Genomic DNA, 25,840 nt, shown 5'->3' with positions numbered 1-25,840 from the left:
CTGAAATCACTAATGCCTCTTATTTTTCAACCCCTCCTCTCCAACTATCTGTCAGAGACCACTTTGCACAATCCAGTCAGTTCCTGGAGGATAAAATGTAGTCCCTCCCTATATTTTCTGTTTCACTCAGAAATATGTCACATTACTTTAATAAAATGATAATGCTTGAAGTAAAAATATGATGCCTTCAACACATCCAAATTGTGCATAGCCAATTTTAAGCACTATATGCAAACACTCAAGACTAGCCTAAATAATCTTTTTTATTTTGTGTTTTTGAAGCATATTTTTCGTTGCATGTTGCTGCCAAGTAATTCTTTCTAATTTCCGTCAGACTTTATAAGCAGATGACACATGCACAAGTGTTACTTTAACAAGATGGTCCTGTGAACACAAGACACTTGTGAAAGGCGCTCATGGTTAAACCTGTCTACGAAACCATGACTCTGTGCTGTAGTCTGTATTTTGTGAATGAGAATATGCTGTTGTTTGTATTATGATTAAAAAAAGACATATTCAGTGTTTCAGGTATGCCATAACATTGCTTAATAAATCATGACTTTACTGAATGACTCACTAGGACATTTATGTTATTGTGCTTGAGTTATAAATAGCTCAAGGCTCCTCATAGTCTAAATTACCGTAATAAAGAAAGTCTCAAACCTGCTCCAACAAAGAATCAGCAATATATCTCTCACTATAGATCTATATAGAAATTTACAGAAGGAGGCATTTAGATGCTAATTTTCCCTATAACCATCTAACCAATTTATGAAAGGGACAAAAGAAAAACCTGACAATGTCCCAATGTCCTAAATCCAAGATGCTACGATCCCAGCTGGGATTTGCATGTGAAAGTGGTAAAATAAACAGAACGGTTTAAAAATAAATAAATGCAAAGTGCACTGGCAAAAACATTCCGTCACTCCTTTGCTATGCATTAGTGCTCATGTTACATACACTTTTTTACATTTATGTTATCTCTAAATTAAGTGATTATGTACTTAGAATATTATGAAATATGACTGAATAAAATTGGCTACATTAAGCTACAATAAGTCATGTTTAAAAGTCTGATCAGGTAGAAACAGCTAGTTAGGGTAATAACTGGAAGGTTTATTTTTTTTTTACTTTTTCACAGTGCATTAAGTAGTCTAATAATACTAAATCAATTGCAAGTATTTCCAGGCACAACTTGTAAATATACTTGTTAGTAGGTGTATTATTATTATTATTGTAATTTAATTAATTGCATTTACATGCAGTGATTAACGGGCACTGTAATAAAGAGTGTTCCCATATTATCTTATGCAAAAAGCATAAATGAAGCTGTTGGCACGGAGGCGCAGTTACCGTTATAAAACACCCATGCGAATCTTAAGCGATAAACAGCAGCGTAAGTTCAAAACCCACGGGATTCTTCAGCATGTTAATCTATAGCACTGGATGTCCCTGTGCTGTATTTCTGTATTCGTTTAGCTCTTGTGTGATGATCGGTGAGCGGGTATCGATCGCCTCACCTGCCGTTCCGCGCCTGTCCCAACAGCTCTGGCTTCGAGATGTTCTGGGGTGGCTTAAAATGCGATAGAAACGAGCTACAGAACTGTCGCAATGTCCCAAATTGCATTTTCACCTGCCCCCTCCTCCCTATCCGAACCCAGTAGTCTTTCACTTGAGGAAACAACAACAGCACACCCACAACCCCGCGACCGCTACATCCGACGCGCTGCCGTGTCGATCAAGTCCCATATTTTCCCGGAGATCTGATGGATGTGCGCTTCATGCTCCAGTCCTGAGGTGCTGCGGCTGCTGGGAGCGGGGGATGGATTCTTTCTGACGGCGTGCCAGAGAGAGAGAAAAACAGCGCTGCATTTTTACCGGCTGGAATATCTGGAGCTGCGTCCATGCGCCACCGTCTCGCCTCGGAGAATCAGACGAACTGGAGCAGCACAGACTCTCTCTCACACATCATTCCTGACGCGCTCGCACTGGCTGCTCGTTTCTGTGAGAGATGCGCAAACGGGAGAGTGAACACGGCGTTCTGATACAGTGAGCTCTCGGGAGAGGTACAGAGAGAGAGAGGCAAAAACAAGTGAGCATTTTTAGACTAGTGCATATGATAGCCTACCCTAATATGCTGTCTAAGCAGTCAGCTTACTAGGTTTTCAGACAGAGTCTATTTCAGCAGACGCTCAAAGCACTGGAGCAGCGCACGCTCTACAGTGCACGAGTGATAGGCCTATAGCTATAACTTGTTTTATCTCGTATCTCGTGTATTATTTCGTATTTTATCTTTTACCTCATCGATGCCCGTTAAAGGTCACTTTAAGAAGTGATTGGCCATTTAAAGAGGATCGGCAACATGAGGGCGTTTCGTAGGCTACTTGGCGAATCGAATCTCCTTTAGCGTCCTGAGACGTCACGTGAGTATATTTTATTTTCCTTTCTAATGTTTTTCGGTGCTGCTAAAATCTTTAACCACATTTTACAGGACATTTTCTCTAACATTTTCATTAATTTCTCTATCTCCCTGTCATTATCATTATAAGAGTCATCATCGCTAAAATCATTAGTCACCAAAATGGACAATTCTTGGTTTATTTAAAGAAATATTGCAGTTTTAGTATAAATGATCAGTGACTTTTTTTTTAATTCATGTGCTTTTGTAATCTTTAAAGGGGTCCTTGATTTGATTTCACTTTTTTAACTTTAGTTAGTGTGTAATGTTGCTGTTTGAGCATAAACAACATCTGCCAAGTTACAACGCTCAAAGTTCAATGCAAAAGGGAGATATTTTCTTTTACAGTAATCACTTTTTAAGGACTACAACAAACGGCTGGTAGGGACTACAACTAGCTTCTTCCCAGGTTGGTGACATCACGAACCCTAAAATTTACATAAACCCCACCCTCGGAAGCACGCAACAGAGTGGGTGAGGCCATGTTTGATTGCTTTAGAGAAGAGGAAGAGTTGTTGTCGCTGTTTTTTACACCCCAGAAAAAAGTTTGTCCTAAAGCTGATGAACTTAGAGAGGGAAAAATTTATTTCACACTGTTCCTGAACATTCTAACCTCAACGTTTGTCTGTGCTCTGCAAATTTTACGGAGAAATGCAGTAAAATGCAGGCTATAAGCACAAAGCCATTCCCATTTGTCAGGACAATCTGTTGTTTATGGATTACAACTTGTAAGTATGTCTTATTATTTGTAGTTGTGTTTTCCATTAACAGTTCCAATTATAAGCTTTATGTAGTTGCTATGATAGATGTAAACGAAGAGCAAAGCTTTGCCTCCACTAGCCTGCTAACTAACATTACAGTATTGATATAGTGTTTACTTTATAAAGAGCTTTTGTAAGTTCTTGCTTTTGTAAGACTGTTCACCGCCCCTTAGGAAAATTATCGATGATTTTGTGATCGATTACTGTTTGTATCACCATAGTTTTCTGACAAATATGATTAAATGGTGATTAACATCGTGTCTATTAGAAAATTGCACACAAACAAAATATACCACTCTGAAACGTCCTGTGAAATCCATGCTTGCAAAGTCTGTGCTTGAAATCCGTTCAGCACAATCCTCTTGTTTGTTAACATTGTCAGGGTCTGAATCAGGCTTATAATGGTTTGAAATTGACGCCATTGTTAATATTTATATTAGGGATGTTAACCGATGACCGTTTGACCTATGGTTGACCGTATCAACGTTAACCGATCAAAGTTGTAGGTAGTCGGTTAAAAAAAAAAAGAAAAAGTGATCTCTAAATTAGGCTATTATAGACAGTGGACTAAACGCTACTACAGTTAGCCATCTCATTCCAAGATATTTTTGTGTGAAGTGAACAAATCCCTCACACTCAGTTTTTCATAACTCGGCTGTTTGTACTTAATAAACCAATAAAAACATTTGGCGCGAGGTCACAGCGTTTGGGTTCGCGCGCTCACAAGGTTTGTGAAAAGTAAAGGCTACAGGCTAAAACACTCGAGGTTCGAGCTAGGGCAGACGACAGGATGAAGCGTGCAAAGAAAAGTAGTGTGTGGGACCATTTCACCAAAAAGAATGACACAGATGTAAGTTGCAACTTGTGTGATACAGTGCTTAAATACAGTAGTAGCACATCATCTATGATGTAAGGTGATGATGATCATCATTTTTATTTATTATTGTTAGCACTACCTCAAACTAAAGCGGCGTCTCTTCGGAACAGTCATTTTCTTAAATGAGCCGCGGCAATGTTTGAAATGAGCTTCTAACGCTAGACAAACACCTTTATTTTCAACGCAATCACCTTGTACCCAAACCATTTCGAAACTAAGGAGCCATTTGTCCTCCGATTACATACAAGCTCCTCGGCGCCGCGTTTGCGGGACTCATGTTTCGCGCTGTAGGGGATTTAAAAAAAAGTGACGTGAGTGGAAGGGCGGCAGTGTGTGTGTGAGCGGGAGGCAGAGCGGCAGAGAGATGCGACAGAGTTGCGAAACTGCAGGCGCGGCTCGAAATGGCTGTTATTTCAAATAGCGTAGCATATTTTAAACTAATCGGTTAACCGGTTTCAACCGGCTAATGAGGCTCGGTGGTCGGTCGAGAAATGTTTTAGTTTTCGCCATCCCTAATTTATATCTGAGTAGAGCTCGCGGTTATGAAGAGGCGCGATATTTCAAGTGGTACTCGATGCAGAGCCAAATGGGAGGAGCTAGAGCTCCAGCTCCTCCCCTCGCTGGAGCTCCAGCTCCTCCCCTCGCTGGATTTAGTGGGAGGGGCCGCGCATGCGCAGGTTAACTTTCTCGCTATCAAAGAGTTACGTCACGATCTTTTCCCGCAGCGTTGCATTCCGGGAAGGCGCCGCCATTTTAGGTGGTAACTCTATCAGTTGCCATGGTTACTTCTACAGTGAGGCCAAGATAAATAGCAAAAGAGAGAGAAAAGATCAGCTTGATATGCGTTTGCATTTTAGCGATATGCCACAGTTTCTTGGTGAGATATGGAGAAGGAAAAAGCTTAAAGAAACGGCCTATCACGTTAATGACGTAGCCTACGACATTGCCAGAATGTACGATCTGTCCGCACAAAATGCACATCCAATATCAGATTTATTTCCACATATAAATAAACCCCAGGCAAAATTAATCAGTGAGGCCCTATTTTTAAATATATTTTATATAGTCCTATAATGTTTTTTTAATATAATATATTAAAATGTATATTTGTTAATAGGCTATCTTCATTGCCTAGATATAATTAAACAAAAACACATCTAACAGAACATAACCTGAGTTGTTCATTTTTTATAATATGTTCTTTTTTTTTCCTTTTTTTTTTTTCATTAACGAAATGTCACTTCGTCTTTATAACAGAAGAGACAAAAATCTTCAGCCTATTACATGTATAACGGATTATCACCTTATAAACAGTCCTTTGTGGAATAAGGCCTAATGCTATATAGAAATAGCATAGCCTATGGTTATAGCATCTTAATTTAAACTTTATTTTGGTATTAGGTTATTAAAATGCTAACTCGTCTATCTAATGTAAAGAGCTGGATACTAGGCTACTTAAATAGGCCTTATGTCATTAAATGTAGGCCATCTACAATAGACTAAATATTTTTAACGTTAGTCATTCATTTAAGCAATGACTAATATCGCACGTTAATCAATCCCGGGTGCATGTTCAAGCATCAAGCACCGGCAAAAGTAGGCTAATGATAATAAATGTGTCTAAAAAAAAATAAAGCATTTTCATTATGTATTAATAGGCTGTGTACAGTATCATAACACTGAACAACTCAACAGAAATCAGATGATTTAGATTAATTCACAAATAACACACACGTAAATGCGGTGGACAAAAAATAAATAGGGGTGCACTATCTAAGCTTTCACATTGCCTTTTAAGTAATTTACATAATAATAGCAGACGCTTTTGTTTTTTGCTTTAAAAGTGAGGAAAACAACGAAACCGTTATAAAGATAAAATAATACATAGATAAAAAGTTTCAACCGTTTTTAGAAAAACACACACACACACAGTGTGAGCAATGTTCTTATTAGGTGTTTACGCGTTTGTCACAGAAACGATAAATATTTAATCATAATCACGACAAATATTAGAGAAAAATACAATATGATGTGCGCATCAAAACAAACTTGTCCTTCCATCACGGTTGAACTCGCACTGGATCCAGCAACAGTGAGCTAGAGCTCTAGCTCCTCCCATTTGACGCTGCAGCGAATCCCCGCTCACTAAATTTAGCAAGGTGGAGCTGGAGCTCTAGCTCCTCCCATTTGGCTCTGCATCGAGCACCATCTCCGATATTTTCCGAACACACCAAAGCGTGCCAATCACAACACACTGGGCCAGCTAACCAATCGCAGCACATTTCGTATTTTGGAAGGAGGGGCTTCATCGAAAACGAAGCATTCAACCAGACTGGGGAGAGAGGAGCTGTAATAATGTAAAATTTGTGAATAATGCACTTTTTGAATAATAGAGCATGAAAACATTGTTGTACACCCCAAAAACAAAATCAACACTGCGTAAAAGGGCATAATAGGACTGCTTTAATCAAAATATCTTACCCTCCCTACGCAAAGACATCTCTTCGTGTTTCGCGGCGCGAGGGCTGGACAACTTGTCACCCACATGAGATCACAACATCCATCCAACCAGCTACAAGAATCTGAATAATATTTTATTTTTGTTTAAAATAGAAATCACGATTCTTCCATGATTCTGAATAGACATCTAAACAAAATAACATGTAATTTACAGGTCTGACAAGATATTTTTATTTATTTGAATTTAGAAAAATCAGTTTGAATGACTGATACAATGGCTCACTCAGACGTCGGTGTTTGCGCAGAGGTTGCGCAGAGGTTGCGTAGGCTTGCGCAGAGATAACTGATAATCGTTTGAACCTATTTCCGGGAGTGCGTTCTCGAGCCACCAGGCACCAGGCATCATTGTGCGGATGGGCGGCCGGAGCGCGTTTCTGTTAGAACAATGTCGTGCTAGCAGCCCCTAAGTTAATAACTAATGATCTTTGCAACAGAAGTGAATCAATCAATCAAAACTAACTTCAGCTGGACAATAACTTTATTCTAGAGCTGCTGTAAAGCCAAAACAATCTGTTACTGTAATTTCCTATTATCACTGTAAATCTGCTTTGCAAAAAGCGCTATAAAAGCGCTTAAAAATGAAGGTGACTTGACTTGACTTTCATTGCTGAATGAACCAGCATTTCTGAATGAATCTCTTAAATGAACAACTCTATGTTGATCGCTACCGTAGACATCAGTTTACATCCGAACTATAAACCTTTATATCCCAGTACTTCTGTAATAATTTGAATTATTGTAACACAGAAATTATAGTGTAGTTGAAAATAGGGATGCACCGAAATGAAAATTCTGGGCTGAAACGGAAACCGAAAATCCTGTATGCACTTGGCATTCAGGTCTAATTCACGATGGTCAAAATCTAATTCCGCCCTTAATCTTTCTTGTTCAAGAAGTCGTTTAACTCAGATATACATCACAATGGGGAAGAAAAGTCTAACTGCAACTTCCGTTGCATGCAGAAAAGGGATCATCACTCAAGCATCACAGTACTCTAGTACTTGACAAAAATAGTAGTTTAGTACTCTAGAAAGTGACAAAAATTATGAAAGAAAACAGTCATTGGCATTTTAAAGGCCCGTTCACGCCAAGAACGATATTAGAGTCCACACTAATGCAAAATAAAGTTCTGTTTATTATAAGCATGCGCTGTAGTTTTGTCATGCTTGCCTTGAGCTCTTTAAAGCAGGATGGATTCTGATTAGCTGTCAATGTTTTTTATCATTCTTCAGCGGGAAAAAATCATTCTGAAAGTGATTCCAATTATATTGTTTCTCTGTGACGTTATTGTTTATTGATGTGGTGTGGACTTCCCTATTCTCATAGAATTAGAATGATTAATTAAAACTGTGTAGTTATTATTCTTGGTGTGAGCAAGCCTTTATTGTTAACATTTTTTTTCTGGTTGGTTGAAGTTGGACAGCAATGGGAGGGATGTTCAATGAAACAGCGGAAGAAATCTATCTGACACATATGTACAAACAATTAGGCAGTAAAATAGTTCTTCAGATAGTTAAATCAGAACTTGCTCCAACTCCGCCCTGAGTCTCACTCCAACTACTCAAGTATTGGCTGAATAATTTGTTGAAAATTTTGAGCAGTCAAAATGATTACAATCATTACCATTATCTATCTGAGCTCAATGTGTGCAAGTCCATCTGATGGTGATGTGGCCTGTGTGGTCAGTGCACTTTCCTCATTAGGTCCTGGACCACTTACAGACCCTTAATGATCTGCTGGAAAGAGTCTGACGGGATCGCTAGTCCACTTTTCGAGTCAGACCAGAGCTAATGGTATTGCTGCGTGCGTGTAGCTTAGTAGTGAAATATCTGTTCTAGTCATGAAGGCTGTAAGCACTGTTACTATGCAAGTGTAAGGCGGGTGCCAGCAAGTCTGGGCTACCCCTCGAGAAAACAAAAGGCTCTCATGAGAATTAACATTTGAACTCTCTCTTGCATATGTAACAGCAACATCCGAGACGCAGCACACAGTGCAGCTCACACCTCACTTTTAAAGTTTCATCATCTCCCCCAGCTCCCCCTCTTCTCCTCCTCACTTAAAGCTCACTAAAAACCTATGCAATGTTAACAAGAAGTGTGTACAAAAAGTAAATATACATGTTTGGTATCATTTAAAGTGTCTCAGTGCGCCTGGTAAAATGGTCTCATTCTCCCAGCCATAATGAAAAGCTAAAAGAAGTTATAAAATATAAGAAATGTGGTATTATTGATATATTGGTATTATTGTGCTGCTTGACCAATCTAAATTTGGGTGTGTCTTACCTCTGTTTTAATTTAATGTTACTTTAGATAAGTGTACGTGGGAAACCACGGCATGGCCAATCCAAAGCTATTATAAGAGAAGTAATGTTGGTCAGCTATCTGTAATAGTGGCCATGCCTCTACTGAAGTAAACGTTAAGTTAAATTCAAGTGTATGCAATTCCATGAGGGCTATACCAAAGTATCTTTGATTGTGTAAACATGAATATGACAGATCTCAGGTATATGGCAATTACCTCTGTTTGGTGACCAAAACTGATGAGCTTGTGAACGTGAGACCTGCGTTAAACAGAAGACTTGAGGACCTCTGAGCGACTACTCTGGGGTGCGTTTCCCAAAAGCATCGTTAGCCAACTATGGTCGCAAGTTCTATCGTTATCAGCATAGTTCAATGAGTCTGTGTTTCCCGAAAACACAGTTCTAACGAAGATTCACGAACAGCATCACAAACTTGAGTGGTTGGAACGACAGCTCTTGGCCTGTGGTTAGAAGCATAGTTTCTTGTTTGCATGACATGTGGACTCAATAAATCCTTATCTTGAGCCAAATAAGAAAGCTGACATTCAATACAATCTGTATCTTTTATTTAGAATACATACAAATGTCATTTACATCTTTTAATTTGTCAATAGACCACAATTAAATCAATGATTTAAAGCATCGTTTTTGAAGAGTACGCATGTGTGATCTTCTACTACGTAAGAATGAGCCAATGATTGAATCTGGAAACAAAGCAAAATAACTGAGAAAACTTATAAATTGTCCTCAGATGCCATGTCTGTAATTTATAGCAAAACATCTAGTATTAATTCAATCTCAAACAGATTCATTAAAAGAAGTTATTACTCCAACAGGTGCATGACATCATTAACCAACGTGGTTGAACAACCAATTTGCGACAATATTCGTGACTAGCTAGTTGATTTCTTCAACGATGCATCATACAATGGTAGTGAAGCAGCGAGTTACGTGGTTGTTGTACGGGAAACGCACCCCTGAACGGGTAAAATATACTTAAAGAGTTAAAAAAAATAATCAAACATTCGCTCACTTTTAATGATGCTCAGATATCATTAAAACCTTTTTCATTTATGGAGTCAGATGAAATAACGAGGTAATACATATGAGAAAATGTATTTCATTTAATCTTGTCGTGTTGCGTAAAAGGAAAGACAGTAACGCGCAGAAACCTTCACTCGTATTATTGGAGACAGCCATTGGACCTTTAAACGGGCTTACATAAGCAACCCACTATTAACCCCAAGTATAGTCCAGAAATCATACCCTTGTAGCGTATACTTCAAATCTTAAAATTATATTTTTGAAAAACTGTATAATTGCCAATATGAACATTAAAGCAATAAAACGGCTACTTAAGTGTACACTTTTTAATGCACTTAAGTATACTTTTAAAAACTTTGTAATCATGTCAAATCTGCTTAAGTATATTCATTTAAAGTGTTTTATTTCTGTAATACGCACTCTTTTTTTAAAGACATACTTAAAGGAGAACTCCGGTCAATTTTAACATTGAGCTCATTTTTTTGTACATTTGGAGTGCTGTCAATACAGAGAACAACGACAAAAATCGGTGTTGCCTAGTTATTCTATTTTTAAAATTTGCACCCTATTGACTTCAATGGGGCAAGTAGTAAGCCTGCTTTTTAGCCTCTTAACATCCTTTAAGTGTCATTACAAGTGCACAGAAAATGTGAGTGATTCCTTCCGAGTGAACACGAGTGGATCTGACTGCAGTAGATGTTAGAGATATTAATAAAAATGAAGTTAATTCAGCCAGCGCTCATACCTTTGTTTACATCCTGTTTTCGGTGGAAGGCCATAGTAATCGATTGTCGAGTTCACGCGCGTGATCATAGGTACTAAACCTATGCGCGTGAACTTCATTTTTATTAATATCTCTAACATCTACTGCAGTCAGATCCACTCGTGTTCACTCGGAAGGAATCACTCACATTTTCTGTGCACTTGTAATGACACTTAAAGGATGTTAAGAGGCTAAAAAGCAGGCTTACTACTTGCCCCATTGAAGTCAATAGGGTGCAAATTTTAAAAATAGAATAACTCGGTGTAGGCAACACCGATTTTTGTCGTTGTTCTCTGTATTGACAGCACTCCAAATGTACAAAAAAATGAGCTCAATGTTAAAATTGACCGGAGTTCTCCTTTAAGTGTACTTCTTTTTCACAAGGTTAATATAATAATAAATAATACTGATAAGCAAACACATATCAATCACAACACCCTAGTACAGTAACGGAGAGCTTAGCAAAGTCAGGCTCCACTCACATTCACTTCTTAAAATATAACAGTGTAGTTACTGCAAAATTCATGACCATTAGTTTTACCTCTAGTTACCTCAGAGGCAACTGTCACTGTACATTGAATGTTGCTTTGAAGAATTAAACAGATATAATTGTCAAAGAAGAAAATTAAGGAGCTAAATGTTAACTGCAAAGCATGTATTGTGCCTTCAACATAGCACAACCCTTATCACAGTTGTATGTTTGAATTTTACAGATGCTCCTAAAGATTTAAAACATTTGCAGTTTCCTGTTTATTAATGCTGCTGTGTGATTCTTAATTACTGCACATAAAATGTCCATACATTACAGGTATCAAATGCATGTCCTGAGAAAATAGCGAAGAAATCCTGAAACTGAAAAAAAAAAAATCATATCCTGGTTTGCTAATTTCTCTACAAGACAATTACAAAAACGGTTTTCTGTCCTATGAATTATCAATAATAAAAACACTTCACTTAAGTAATTTCCACTCCAAAAAACCTTTAACAAAGCTTCCTCATTGAGACAAAACCTTCTGACAGCATCAGTCCCGTACATTTTACATTGTCCGAGGCCAAGCAATGTGCAGTAATATAAACTTCTCACCTGTCTGAGGGGACCCCTGCACCGTTTCTGAGAGGGTCCTGGTTTGCTCCTGCTGGGCCTCCCCTTACTTTGGCTTGGGACCCTGATCTGGACCCCTCAGGACCACTGTAGAACCACGCTCCCGACTTGGTGAGGATTTCTTGTTGTTTTCGGCACAGGTTGCATACCCACATTACCTACATGGAAGATGACAAATTAAGATTAAGGGAAAAAAACTCAGTAAGAACATAATAACAAACAAACCAAGATGTCCAGCTTTTATGGAGTTATTGTGTTCTTCTAACTATTCCTTTTTTATCATACAGATCAGTAGCGGCTCCTGACCGTAAATTGAGGTAGGGCAGATTCTGGGTCTCAGTGCTAGTTTATGATAAACATTTTGTGAGCTTTATATTCTAATCGCTGAACACATGCAGAACACTTTTGGCAGAGTTTGCGTTATTAAGCCTGAGGGTGGCGCACTAATGTTGACAGTCTTTAAAGGGGTGGTTGATTATGATTTCACTTTTTAACTTTATTTAGTGTGTAATGTTGCTGTTTGAGCATAAACAACATCTGCAAAGTTACGATGCTCGAAGTTCAAAGCAAAGGGAGATATTGTCTTTTACAGAAATAGCTTTTTAAGGACTACAACAAATGGCTGGTAGGGACTACAATGAGCTTCTTCAGGGGTTAGTGACATCACTAACCCTAAAATTTACATAAACCCAGTCCCCGGGAACACGATTTATAGATTATCATGACAGAATATGCTAATAAATGACTAGAAGATAGTTAGCTACATAAATTTATCAACTAACCATTCAGAAATGTGCTGTTGCATTTTACATGTTGTCACTTCTTCTTGAGTCTCTCCATCTTTGTCCGACTCCGGTTTGAACATAATAAAAGGCTAAACGTTTTTGACATTTTCAGTGCATGTCTGCGTGAGGTAATTGGAGCTGCTAGCACACACAGCTCTTGAAGCTCCACCCTCTGTGCCGGAAGCAGCAGCTCATTTGAATTTAAAGGGACACACACAAAAACGGCGAGTTTTTGCTCACCCTCAAAAAGTGACAATTTTAACATGCTATTAAAATATCTGAAGGTATTCTGAGCTAAAACTTCACATACACACTCTGGGGACATCAGATACTTATTTTACATCTTGTGAAAAGGGCATTATAGGACCCCTTTAAGTACACACGAATGCTATCTTAGAATTTCCCTAATGTAGTATTTATTGCTTCAGAATGTTGTTTTAGAATATTACTAGTTGTGGATGAATTCCAGTGAGGAAAATAATGTCATGTCTATTCTTAGAACAAACATAAAAAACAAACACAACAGAATTACATAAAGTCTATTCATATGAGCATGTTTATACTAAATGATTTATACTTTCACTAATTTGATTCGCTCCTCCACATAGGAAGAACAGACATGCCAACTAGTTCCTGACCTGATGAAGACTAATATACACATAGCTAAAGTGGACTGATATTGTCTTGGTCTGGAGTGAGGTTTATGTAATGTAATGTGAAAATAAATTTGCCCCAATTGCTTTCAATTAGCTGGGGAGGGCTCAGGCACTCACTGCCCTGCTTAAGGCCCTGATATACTCACGGTGAAGTTCTTTCTCATTCTTCATTTAGGGGTAAAACGAAGTTCGAAATACGTGAGCAGCGATATACTGTTAACAAACATCTGATGCCACCCACACCGATGAGAGCAATGTTTAGATGAATATGTAAATGTGTGCTGCACGCGTTCCTCTCAATAACAAAATAAACACAACAAAACTGAGAAAACAGCAAGCATTCTTTTAATAAAGCATAAGAAAAGCATCTAATCATAGCAACGTCAATATGTTTGCACAATCTCTGCATTTCGGTACACTCTCAGAAAAAAGGTACAAAAGCTGTCACTATGGCGGTACCTTTTCAAAAGGTACACCTTTGGACCTAAAAAGTGCATATTATTCCCTCAAACGTACATATTGTTACCAAAAATGTACATATTAGTACCTAAATGGTACATATTAGAACCCTTTTGAAGGGTACTTTCCCAGTGACAGCTTTTGTACCTTTTTTCGAGGGTGTAAAGTCGAAATGACCAAATGGTAAAGTCACGTCATGTTTATTTTTATAGCACTTTATACAATAGATTGCTTAAAATCAAGAAGCTTTACCGTATTAAACCTAAAAAACAGTGTCAGTGGCTCATTTCATCAGAAGTACAACTTCATTTTCTACTATACAGCAGCTCTCCAGTATGTTTATGTTTTAACTCGAGGGTCATGTCTGACCTCCACGGATTGAACAGGAGAAATGAAGCCGAAAAGATTTCCACATGAAAGAAGGCAGAGGCACCGTGCACACCAACCTATTATGTAATTGCCAGGGACCAATGGTAGTACAAAGGTGTTTACCAGCCGAAGCAAACTTTTACGGAAAGTTCGCTTTGGCAAGCTGTTTCGAACTTCCAAAACAAACTCTAAAAGAAGTTAGTTTTGGCCTGATTTTGTTCGAAATGACGTCACATCAGTTCATTCTTCGATTTCGTTTGAAGATTATCGGGGCCTTTAGTATAATGATACATGCCTGCCGAAGCCATTTGTTAAATTTTAATATATCCTCCTGCTCTCTTTACGACATAACATAGTCTAGAAAATCCGAAAGATATTTGTTGCAGAATGCTGACCACAAGTACAATTTATTATTGATTCAGTTTATAAAGAGGTCTATGTTTTGGATGAATATATTGGTGCCCTTACAGACTTCACTACTTAGGTTGCAACAGATTCTACTACAAACATATGTGTCTGTCAGAGGACCTTGGCTACACTGTAAACCCCTATACCATCTGTCAATCAATATGTATATAGTCATGGAAGTGGTAAGTAGATGATCACCGTATCTTCTACTACTAATAAAACATTCATCCATCTATTCAAAGCTTGTCCTAGTGTTGTGGGTAAGCAGGAGCCAATTAATAGCCTATAGAATAAATAATATAGAATAAAATGTATTTACTACAGTAAGAGTACCCGTGTGAAAAAGAATTGAGCTTAACTGTACAGAATGTTCACTTATAATATATGTCAAACCTTAAAAGTATAATAAAAAAAAAACTGTACTTGCAGATAATAAAATAATAATGAAAAATAAAAGGCCACTAAAAGAGTACACTTTCATGACTATGATCCTTAATGACTATAATTCTTTGTAATAATGTCAAATTAGAAGTTTTGCTTTAAAGTACGTTTTAAATCATTGTTTTTTTTTATAATATTTTGATTTGAATATTTGAATATAATCACATTCACTTTCAGTTTCACATATATATACTATATTAAAGTATATTATTTCGGTAATATGTACTCTTTTTTTTAATAGTACGCTACAGTGTACTTCTTTTTCACAGAACTTGAAGGGTATTTGTTGCACACTGTGCAAACTAAACCACTAAATAAATTAATCAATAAATAAGAAACTGAAAATGCCGAAAACATAAAACTACAGTTATGCTAATAAAGAATCTTTATTTTTAAGAGTGTATGGTAAATGTTTGCAAGATTGTGATTGTAAGATTGGCAGACTCATAACACATAAACTGCACACTCATACACACTGAAGTCAGACAGTGAGATAGTGAGAGCGAGTAAATCAATGACTACCATTAGAGCTGCTGCTAGAGGAGAGTGGTCACCTGTCTTTGCTGAGTCACCAGTGAGAGAGACAGTCAAAGAAAGGGAGAGAGTCTGAGAGAGACAGTCCAAAAGGGAGAAAATGAGTTTGTGTGTGAATGGAATGGGCCCAGAAAATAGAACAAGAGGGCCATTAGTGACAGCCTAGTAATAAGGAAATATTGCCTGAACTGCTTTCAAATGGACTGTGGACATTAAAGTGCTCAATGCAAATGTTGCTACATGAGAAATGCATTACCGCAGAGGCTACACAAATTTCTGCATTTAGAGAAACGCAAAGAAACCAGTGGCTGACACAAGACTTGCAGTAAAGCATTGCCGACAACATTATACATTTAAAAAAAAATTAACTATTGATTTAAAGTTGATTATAAGTATAGAAAAAAAAATTATTCAAGCTTATTATAACCAGATGTATACAAATTAGTAGTTTACAAGTACAGAGACTATACATCATTCAAAATACTTGGGAGAGGACGGTCAAGGATCATGATGCAAGGAAATGCACTGTTTTGCATATGATCATTATTATTTTTTAATAAAGATGAAAAAACGCAGACTGATCATTGACAAACAAAAGTTGAGTGTGATAATAAAGTAAATTTATTTGCTGTACCTGTTGCACTCAATTTCTCAGGGGGGAAAACAGTTAATTAACCTTTTTTGACCAATTGAAGGGCATGCTGTGTAACAGTAGGCTTAATGGGGTAAGTTGTCACAATGGGAACCTGCATTTAAACAGGTTGTTCAGCTTAATTTAAACCGTAAAACAGGTATAGAAAAGATGTAACCTATAAAAATATTAAATGATTTGTATTGGCCAACATTTACTGTAGGTTAATTAATACATTGCAAAGAGCACAGTTTAGGCTCACAGTTAAATCTACCGTTGACTCAAGTCTGAATGTAGGCTAGTAGCATGTTTACTATGTTCACTTGTTTACTCAACAGCGTAAGCATGGCTACATGATTTTGACATTGAATGGATGTTCGATCAGAAAAAAGTAATTTGAGACAGTTTCGAACTGCTAATAAATATATGTAACATAATATACATTTAAATATAACTGGACTTTTGGTTTAAAAACCAGAGTGAGCCCTTGTGACAACTAGTAGCCTATGGTAGAAAGAGTCGAAAACATTTAATATCATACTTAATGCATAAATTAAGTTTCCTACCCATTTCGTCGTTGTGAGTCATTTTGTATCCGTCGAGACACGATGAACAGCGATAGAGAAGATTGTTACAGCGTGCAATGGACTCTTGACGTCTTGAGCGTCTGCTGTCTCCGTCAGAACGAGAAATGATCGGCTCGGTTCATCTGGATTCTGAGAACGGCATGAGAAGCCGCTATTGAGCTGCTGTCAGTTCTGCGCATGTCTGACAGCGGAACCGATCGCCGTTTAAGAGGCTGAATGAGGCATGAGCGATGAAGCTAAGAAACTCACTGCTGTTCGCTTTAGTCTACATTATTTACGGATCCTGCCGCTATCAAGCCACTAAGCCGGAATTCAGTTCATTACAAATGCATGCCGTCTCAAACCGCCCGAAAAAACACAGGTAATAACAGACACGAAGCTGCAGCCAAACACTGTAAACACTAAAAAGCGAAATACACTCAAACGATGTGAGTGAATGAGCGTCCTCTGGGTAATTAATAACTCTCAAAAGCTGTAATGAAGTTCACCTAACGTGACCTCACAATGTGTGAATGAGATCTAAGTGGACTGAACTCCGATTTGCAATAAAAATATAGTTGTTTTCACGCAAATTAATACACTGTCGCATGAGGACGAGAAGTCAGACACCTTTAAACTTGCTTCTTTCTCTCTCAGCACTTCACAATGCAACAGAATCAGCTCTTATGTATTGTGTTTTTATTAGGAGATAAGTGTCACTAGGAAGTTAAATTTAAGTTAAAAGTTTACAAAAAGGAAGTCTAATCAACAAAATGTTGACTTCAAGCAAAAAAAACTAGTTAAAACAAAACAGCATCAACAGTGAGCAGATCCAAACCCTCTATTGATTCTAAATAACTTTATACATTTCCATCTGTCACGTCAAACATGTTTATTAGAACAATGAGAAACAGTAGGCTACTATTTTTTTTAATCTAAAACCATGTAGCCTACTGTATCTAGAATAAGTGGAAACTGATAATGTAAAACTAAGTACATGTTGGAAAACACAAACACAACTATTTCCTCAATATGTTTTAGATGTTATTGTGAACAATTCATGTTTCATTTTTAATATATATGTTATAATGACACAACTGGATCTTCAGTGAAAATGCCAGACTTCTCTCTGGTGACAAACAGGGCTTCTCCAATCATTTAGTCTGCTTCAACTTCAGCCCTGCAAACTCACATTCATCTGCCTCCACTTTGCAACAGCCACGTCTCAACATCCAATCAAACTGAACCAAGTCTCCACCCTACATTTTTTCTTTTTCTATTGTTACACTCAGCATGTCACAATATGAAAGAAAAGATTCTGTTTAATTGTGACTTAAAAGGATAGTTCACCCAAAAATGAATATTCTGCCATTAATTACTCACACTCATGTCGTTCTAAACGACTTTCATTCATCTTCGAAACACAAAGATATTTTGACAGCTACACAACTGAAGCTTTTACGCTTCAAAAAGGCCATAAAGAGATCGTAAAACTAATCGATATGAATTGAGTGGTTTAGTCCAAAATTTTCTAAAGAGACTTGATCGCTTTATATGATGAACAGATTGAATTTAGGCTTTTATTCACACAAGCATTCATCAACTCACACATCAGTTGTGGTAAACGGTAACAGAAGCATGTTCGCTCTTGTGTTACACAGCACATTTGAGTTTCCGCAATGAGGTTTGTTCTCGCGGGTCAAGCAGGTTCGGTTGAACTTCTGTTTATATCCATTTATCAATGTTTATATGTGAATAAAAGCCTAAATTCAATCTGTTCATCATATAAAGTGATCATGGAAATTTGGACTAAACTCGATTCATATGGATTAGTTTTACGATCTCTTTATGTGTAAAAGTTTGTTGCGTAGCTGTCAATGGAGGATCAGAAATCTCTCAGATTTCATCAAAAAGATCTTCATTTGTGTTCCGAAGATGAACGAAGGTCTTGCATGTTTGCAACGACATGAGGGACAGAATTTTCATTTTTGGGTGAACTAACCCTTTAAAGCCTGCATTTACTGTATAATTTTGTCTTAATGTATTATAAAGGTATCCATCCTAATAATGCATAAACATTTTAATGCATTATATACGTCTAGCCATAAATATGATATGATATTATATATTAGCTATTTGTAGTACCCTATCAGTCGATCACTCTCTACATACGTCGAATAGGAATCTCGCTAGAGGCCAATCTACTTCGAGTGAAACTAAACGAGCCAATGCACATTGGCGTGCAATCATTTGCATCAGCTGTTCAGCCACGCAGCGCGGGTATATAATGAGCAGAAGGTGCGATGGCACTTCAGCTTTTTGCTTCGGCCTAGCTTGTCGATGCTGTTCTTTTCACTGAGTGTTTACAAATTGAACGAGCGAGCTCTCCAGGAGGATCTCTCACATCTGGTGCGGGCGATACAGCACGGCAGCGGGGTCGACTTTTTTCTCTCGCTCTCTTTCTGTCTTTTTGTGTTTGTGTCTGTAAAACAAGCAAAACAAAAAGGCTGTTCTTACAGCTGGTACGGTGCGCCAAGAGCACTGAAAAGCCATTTTTACGGCTGGTAAGATCGCCGTGAGAGAGAGACGACGCACGACAGGTTGCACACTTCCCTGTCTGTGTTCGTAGCGACCGTACCCCTGCGTGCTTCAGCCCCTAGGAGAGCAGCCCCCTGAAAGAGCTTACACGGGTGGAGCGCGTCTTTTTAAAGATGTCACTCTACCTGTGTGTTTCTGGATACGGTCGTTACCTGGGATCGCGGGATGATCACGAACGCTGCATCGCGTGTCTGGGCATTGAACATGCTGAGGCAGTGTTCGTGGATGAGTCATGTACCCATTGTGGGAAGATGACCATCTCTGAGCTTCGGTCGAGACTCTCGTTCCTGCAAAGGGGCGGAGTCCCCGCGCCTCTGCCGCGATCTAACACTCCTCAGAGGGTTACTTCAGGCAGGGGTGCAGGTGACCTGAGGATTACAGTGAGCACGCTTCCTCCGGGGAACCAACCTCCTAGGAACTCTCATTCCTCTCACGCTACGCAGCCAGTAGAGCCACCGACGGAACATGCTGGACCATCCACAAGGTCCACAAGGCCCAACCAGTCATTTCCTTCGGCGCTCCCCATGATGAACAGATGTCGGTCGCTGCATCGGAAGGTGGGTCAGACTTCTCTGCGGATGACGATTCCAGAGTCGGACCCAGAGATGATGGCCATGCTTTCCCGGGCCGCCAACAGGATCGGGCTCGTGTGGAGCCCTCGAGGTTGGACGATTGGTATCTCAGGGTGGTGCGTGCTGGTTCTCAGCAACCCACCCCAGTGCCTTTCTTCCCGGAGGTGCATGAGGAGCTCACGGGTGCGTGGACGGCACCTTTTACTGCCAGAAACCGCCCCGGTGGCTCCTCCTCCCTCACCACCCTTGATGGCGGGGCGGCTAAGGGTTACACACGTATCCCACCAGTGGAGCTGTTGTACTGCGACCCCGGCCTGGCTATGTGCCCAAGGTTCCTACCACTCCCTTCAGGGACCAGGTAGTGAACCTGCAAGCGCTGCCCCTGGAGGAGGCAGACCCAGCCCTGGCTTTGCTCTGTCCCGTTCGAGCTCTGTGTCAGTACGTGGACAGAACTCAGTCTCAGGACCTTAGACCAGCTCTTTGTCTGTGACGGAGGCCAGCAGAAGGGAAAGGCTGTCTCCAAGCAGAGGATGGCCCACTGGATAGTGGATGCCATCGCCTTGGCTTACCAAGCACAAGGCGTGCCCTGCCCGCTCAGGTTACATGCTCACTCCACAAGAGGCGTTGCATCCTCCTGGGCGCTGGCACGTGGCTCCTCGCTAACAGATACCTGTAGAGCTGCGGGCTGGGCAACACCTAACACGTTCACTAGATATTATATTATAGTCTACGTGTAGAGCCGGTCTCCTCCCGTGTTCTCACGCTAAACGGGTAGAAGCGAGAGGCCCGGCTCTGTCGGCTTGCTGCACCCTACTGTGCACTTTATTGCTTCAGAGTAAAAAACCTGTTGAGTCCTCCAACACCCTCGGCCTGGACATGGCGGAGCGTCCGGCGCCAGGCCTTTATCCGTTGAATCCTTGAGAACCGGGTCTAGACTGGGTCCCATTTGTGTGACCCTACGGGGATCCCATATGTGTATTTCTACCACGGCTGCTCCTAAACGGAAGCCCATGTCTTTCCCTTGGGCTAAGTCACCCAGTATTTTTATATGCAGTACAACCTCATATGTATATCGCTACATAACTCCTTCTGGGAAGAATGTGGGTTCCGCAGCGTTCTCCTTCCTAACAAGAAAGGGCACGCTTTCCCAGTGTTATCCAATATTCTCACTGTATGGGTTATAACGGAACAACAGTGACAGATACACTCTGTGTAAGCCCTCTCCTATCGTCCTTCCAGGCAAGAAGGGGCAAGAGGCTCACACAGGCCGCTGGATGGGGTCAGCAGCTGTGGCGCTTTGGTAGGGATTCCTATTCGTCGGTCACGAGTCACGACGTGCGTAGAGAGTGACCGACTGATAGGGAACGTCTTGGTTATGTATGGTAACCCACGTTCGCTGAAGGAGGGAACGGAGACATACGTCCCGTCGCCACATCTGCTGTTTACCCGCCGGGGCAGCCGGGGCAGCCAGCTCATCGGCTTGGCTCCTCAGCAAAAAACTGAAGTGCAATCGCACCTTCTGCTCATTATATACCCGCTCTGCGTGGCTGAACAGCTGATGCAAATGATTGCAAGCCAATGTGCATTGCACGCCAATGTGCATTCCTCGTTTAGTTTCACTCGAAGTAGATTGGCCTCTCTAGCGAGATTCCTATTTGTCGGTCATGAGGTACGTCTCCGTTCCTCCTTCAGGGAACGAGGGTTACCATACATAACCGAGACATTACACCTTTAGAGTTCAATGCATTACAACACCTGACATAGCACACAAAATTGGATGTTAATCCTTTAAAAGTAGAATTAAATATGTATTATATGATATATTATAATTCAATTATTCAGAATTATTAGTTGCAATTTTTGTAATTACAAAAGGTATTGCAACCCACAACAAATGAAGTTATAAGGCATTATGTGGTTAATGTTATAATAATGTCTTTTTTTTTTCATTAATCACATGTTTTTATTTTCTTGTCCTTCCATGTACAATGTTGTGAGTGTGAATGTTTAAGGGCGTGGAGCAAGAGCTCCATGACATCACTGTCCCACCACTGAAAAAGAATCTGGTCATCTAGCACTGCGGGGGCAACTCAATCCATGGCCTCACTAACATGTGGAGCCATTGACACTGACATCAGACACAGCAGCGCCGGTGTCCATGACACCCCAACACCAGCTGCCTTCACACAGCTCCACACTCACTGTCCAGCAGGAAGCGCATAGCACCATGGGAATAAAACCACTTGCTAATCTAGAAATAGCTTTTAAAGTTCATCACAGTTCATCAAATTTAACACACTTATATTGCAACCATCCATACTGATCTCAAGCCAGTGAAACAAATCAAACAAAACCTCACATGCCAGATAAGCAGATAAAAAGTGTACATATAAAACTACCATCTAGATAAATATATAGTTGGTTTGCTGTCCTGCATATACTTGCATATAACGCTGAGATCTCAACAAATCCCGCAATACTGTTTTGTGGGACACCTGAAAAGACGTATTTTGCCTCTATACCAACAAGAATTCAAGCAGAGTAAGCAGTTCTAACCATATACAAGTGCTGTTTATCGCAGTGTTATCTCATCAGAAGCATGTACAGATCTTCCTACTGCTGCACCCTCACTAAACACTATGCATTATGCACATCATTCATCATTCATGAGCTGTGAATAGTGAATTAGTCGCTGGTTAACAATTGACCATCAGTAAAGTTATTTTCCACATTCTTCAACTCCTAAGAGGGCAAAGAGCACAGGTGGCGGACAAATTATTATGTAAATAATCCAAAGAAACTGTCTGAGGTTCTATGGCACAATCAAAGCTCTGTGTATGTTTTCACAACAGGGGAATCATTGATAAAAGCTACATTTATTTAAATAAATATTTTGAAATTATGTCAGAGTCGCGGTTCAGTGAATAGCTTACCTCTTTGATATTCATATCCGTTTATAAATCAGCATAAAGGGCAGTATATGGTGTATCTCACAATGAGATTTTTTTCCACATTACAGTGTTTTTGGAGTAAAATGTGCCTAAATTTCATGGAAATAATGTCAAAATGCAAATACTGGATATACACACTACCGTTCAAAAGTTTGGGGTCAGTAAATGAATACTTTTATTTGCAATGATGCATTAAAAAGTGTCAGTAAAGACGTTTATAATGTTACAACAGATTTCTACTTCAAATAAATGCCATTCTATTTTATTCCCGAAAAAGGGTCTCATTTTTCTACAAAAACATTAAGCAGATACACAACTGTTTTCAACATTGATAATATTAAGAAATGTTTCTTTAGCAGCAAATCAGCATATTAAAGTGATTTCTGAAGGATCGTGTGACTGAAGACTGGAGTAATGACTGCTGCAAATTCAGCTTTGACATCACAGGAATGAATACAATTTTAAAATATATTAAAATAGAAAACAGTGATTTTAAATTGTAATAATATTTCACAATATTACTGTTTTTACTGTATTTTTGATCAAATAAATGCAGCCGTGGGCCCGTGGAGCATAAGAGACTTCTTTCAAAAACATAAAAAAAATCTTACCAAACCCCAATCTTTTCAACATAGTATAAATATATGAATCGTACCAAACATTTATTTCACTGTAATGGAGCAATAACATGCCAGCAGCATGTGACAAATTAAATGCAGTATTTTTGGATACATCCAATTGTCATAGTATAATTCACTTTTTACAATATTAATGCTCCATAATAAAGGGGCTTGTGAGAATTTGAACATAATGAAAAAATAATAAATACTAAGAAAAAGAGGAGCTGCTGAACAACTTGTCCCCATGCTGTAAATGTATGCAAGTAATTGGTGCTAAAAAAAAAAGAAGAAAAAAAAGAAAAGGAGATGCACAGTAAGGAACAGAGGGAAATGTACTGCGATATTAGTATTGATTCATGTATACAAGTCTAAACTTCAATGGTTCACTGACTGCTGAAAGACAAAACTGCAGTCAGACAAAAAAGTCGTATTAGCTATTTGAAATCACAAACACATGAAAAAAAAAGAGGAAGGGCTGAATCACTGAATGGAATATAATGCCCACTAGTGGAAACAGTGTTGAACAGCCTGTGTTAGTTTCATAAAAAAAGACAAAGATTTCTTTCTTTTTTTAAGGCAAGAGTTTACACTAAATTAATTTATCTTCATTTTTAATATATTTTTAGTTGAACTTAATGTCTGCTCTACACTTCAGCGACCACAAAACCTTTAATATAACGGAAGCTCTTAAATGTCAAACATAACTGAACATTAAACATTAACAGGTATTTCCCTTCACTCAAAAACACATAAAACAACACTTAATTTCAACATTTACTCTCCTGATCCAGCCATATGCAAAGGATGCTGGGAACTGAAAATTTCGCCCAATTTCAGTTAACAGAAATTATTCATGTAATCCAACACAAACGAATTAAGTTAAATTCAATTTTAAATATATTTAAGTGGATTGAACAATGAAATTGAGGACTAAACGTATAGCAATTGTGTTGCTTTAATTAAGCTGCTTTAATTAAGTAATTTGAACAAGCAGCAAAAATCTCTTTTTTCAGTGTTGTAAAAAGTGTTGAATTATTATTATTATTATTATTATTTTATGTTTTTGAAAGAAGTCTCTTATGCTCACTAAGTCTACATTTATTTGTATGAAATGTATTCCTGTAATGACAAAGCTTAAGTTAACACTATAGTAACTTTCATTAATAAATCATTAACAATAATGCTTAACAGATCATTAGTTATTAATATATATATATTCACATTGAACTATGAGATAGTGTTTGTTAATGTTTACTGTTGAACTTACTAAACATTACATAATGATTAACATTATTTAATGTAAATTGAAATGCTTACAAATATCATTAAACTTTCTATTCATATGATCATGCACTTCTTAAAAATCTTTTTTTGAAAGATTTTAAACGAAATTATACAATGATTAAAAGCTTACATTTGCTGTACATTTGAATGCTAAATGTCTTTAAAATTCAATTTATATATTATCTAACACACTTTAATTATATTATTAGTAATTTTAAGCATTTCACAAAAAAATATTCATGGGTAACATATTATTCATTAACTCATACCACAGTCTGTAAAAGTCACACATGTGGTCTTTGTTGTGGTGTGTATGCAGACTTAGATGATTTACACTTTACAAATAATTTATTCATTATTTGTTCCTGTTTTTGAAGTACCCAATCTATTCATAATTTCCAAATGTTTCTAATGTTTATTAATTTAACACCTTTATGGGCTTTGGATGTTTAGCTACTGTAACAACACTTGTGTAAAGGGTGGTTAGTTATGTCTTTAGCAGGCATTTAGCTAAACTTAATAACACATGATTGTAATTATGGTGCAAAACATGTTTTGTATTGCCTCAACATTAAGTATACTATTTCCATAAATAGGATATTCCTTGAATCATACATCAACAAATAATTTTTTCAAGAAAATATTTCATTTATCAAAACAATGTAATACAAACAGTTTGAACAGTGTTCCCTTAAAGTAATCAAACTAACCCCTGCACACTGTTGACCCCTTAACCAAGCCTTAAACCTACCCATACCACCAAACCTGTCCCTAACCTTACCTGTATCACACCAAATAACAGCAAAATTGTTTTACAACAGAACTGGAACACAAGTACATACCTATTTTTATTTTTTTGGACGCAAGTATATAAAGACATCTACATAGTACATACACCTATACCTACATAGTAAAGACACCTAATATGAAGTGGGACCAGTCATTCTTATATTGTTAAATTTTCTGTTGAACATCCAGATCACTCATACCAAACACCTCTTTGCTTTTGTACATTTGTAAATGTAAAAAAAAAGTTCATTAGGTTGTATATGAATTGAAGTTTGAAGATTTTCAAGAAGTGCATGATAAATAAAAAGTTGAATGACTTTGTAAGCATTTTAGTTTACATTAAATAATGATAT

At 38.3% G+C, this 25,840-nt stretch overlaps 1 protein-coding gene across 1 annotated transcript in view; it reads right to left on the bottom strand.

Moving 5' to 3' along the window:
* The window catches only part of rims2b (regulating synaptic membrane exocytosis 2b), a 158,548-nt gene that overhangs the window by 104,433 nt on the left and 28,275 nt on the right, over positions 1–25,840 (bottom strand). Inside the window, exon 6 of the mRNA XM_084423300.1 lies at positions 11,807–11,982. Within this exon, the coding sequence (XP_084279426.1) occupies positions 11,807–11,982 (176 nt within the window). The remainder of the gene's footprint in view (positions 1–11,806; positions 11,983–25,840) is intronic.

The sequence above is a fragment of the Rutilus rutilus genome (genome assembly GCF_951802725.1).
Source record: "Rutilus rutilus genome assembly, chromosome: 11".
Classification (NCBI taxonomy): domain Eukaryota; kingdom Metazoa; phylum Chordata; class Actinopteri; order Cypriniformes; family Leuciscidae; genus Rutilus; species Rutilus rutilus.
This window is presented reverse-complemented; position numbering and strand designations above follow the sequence as displayed.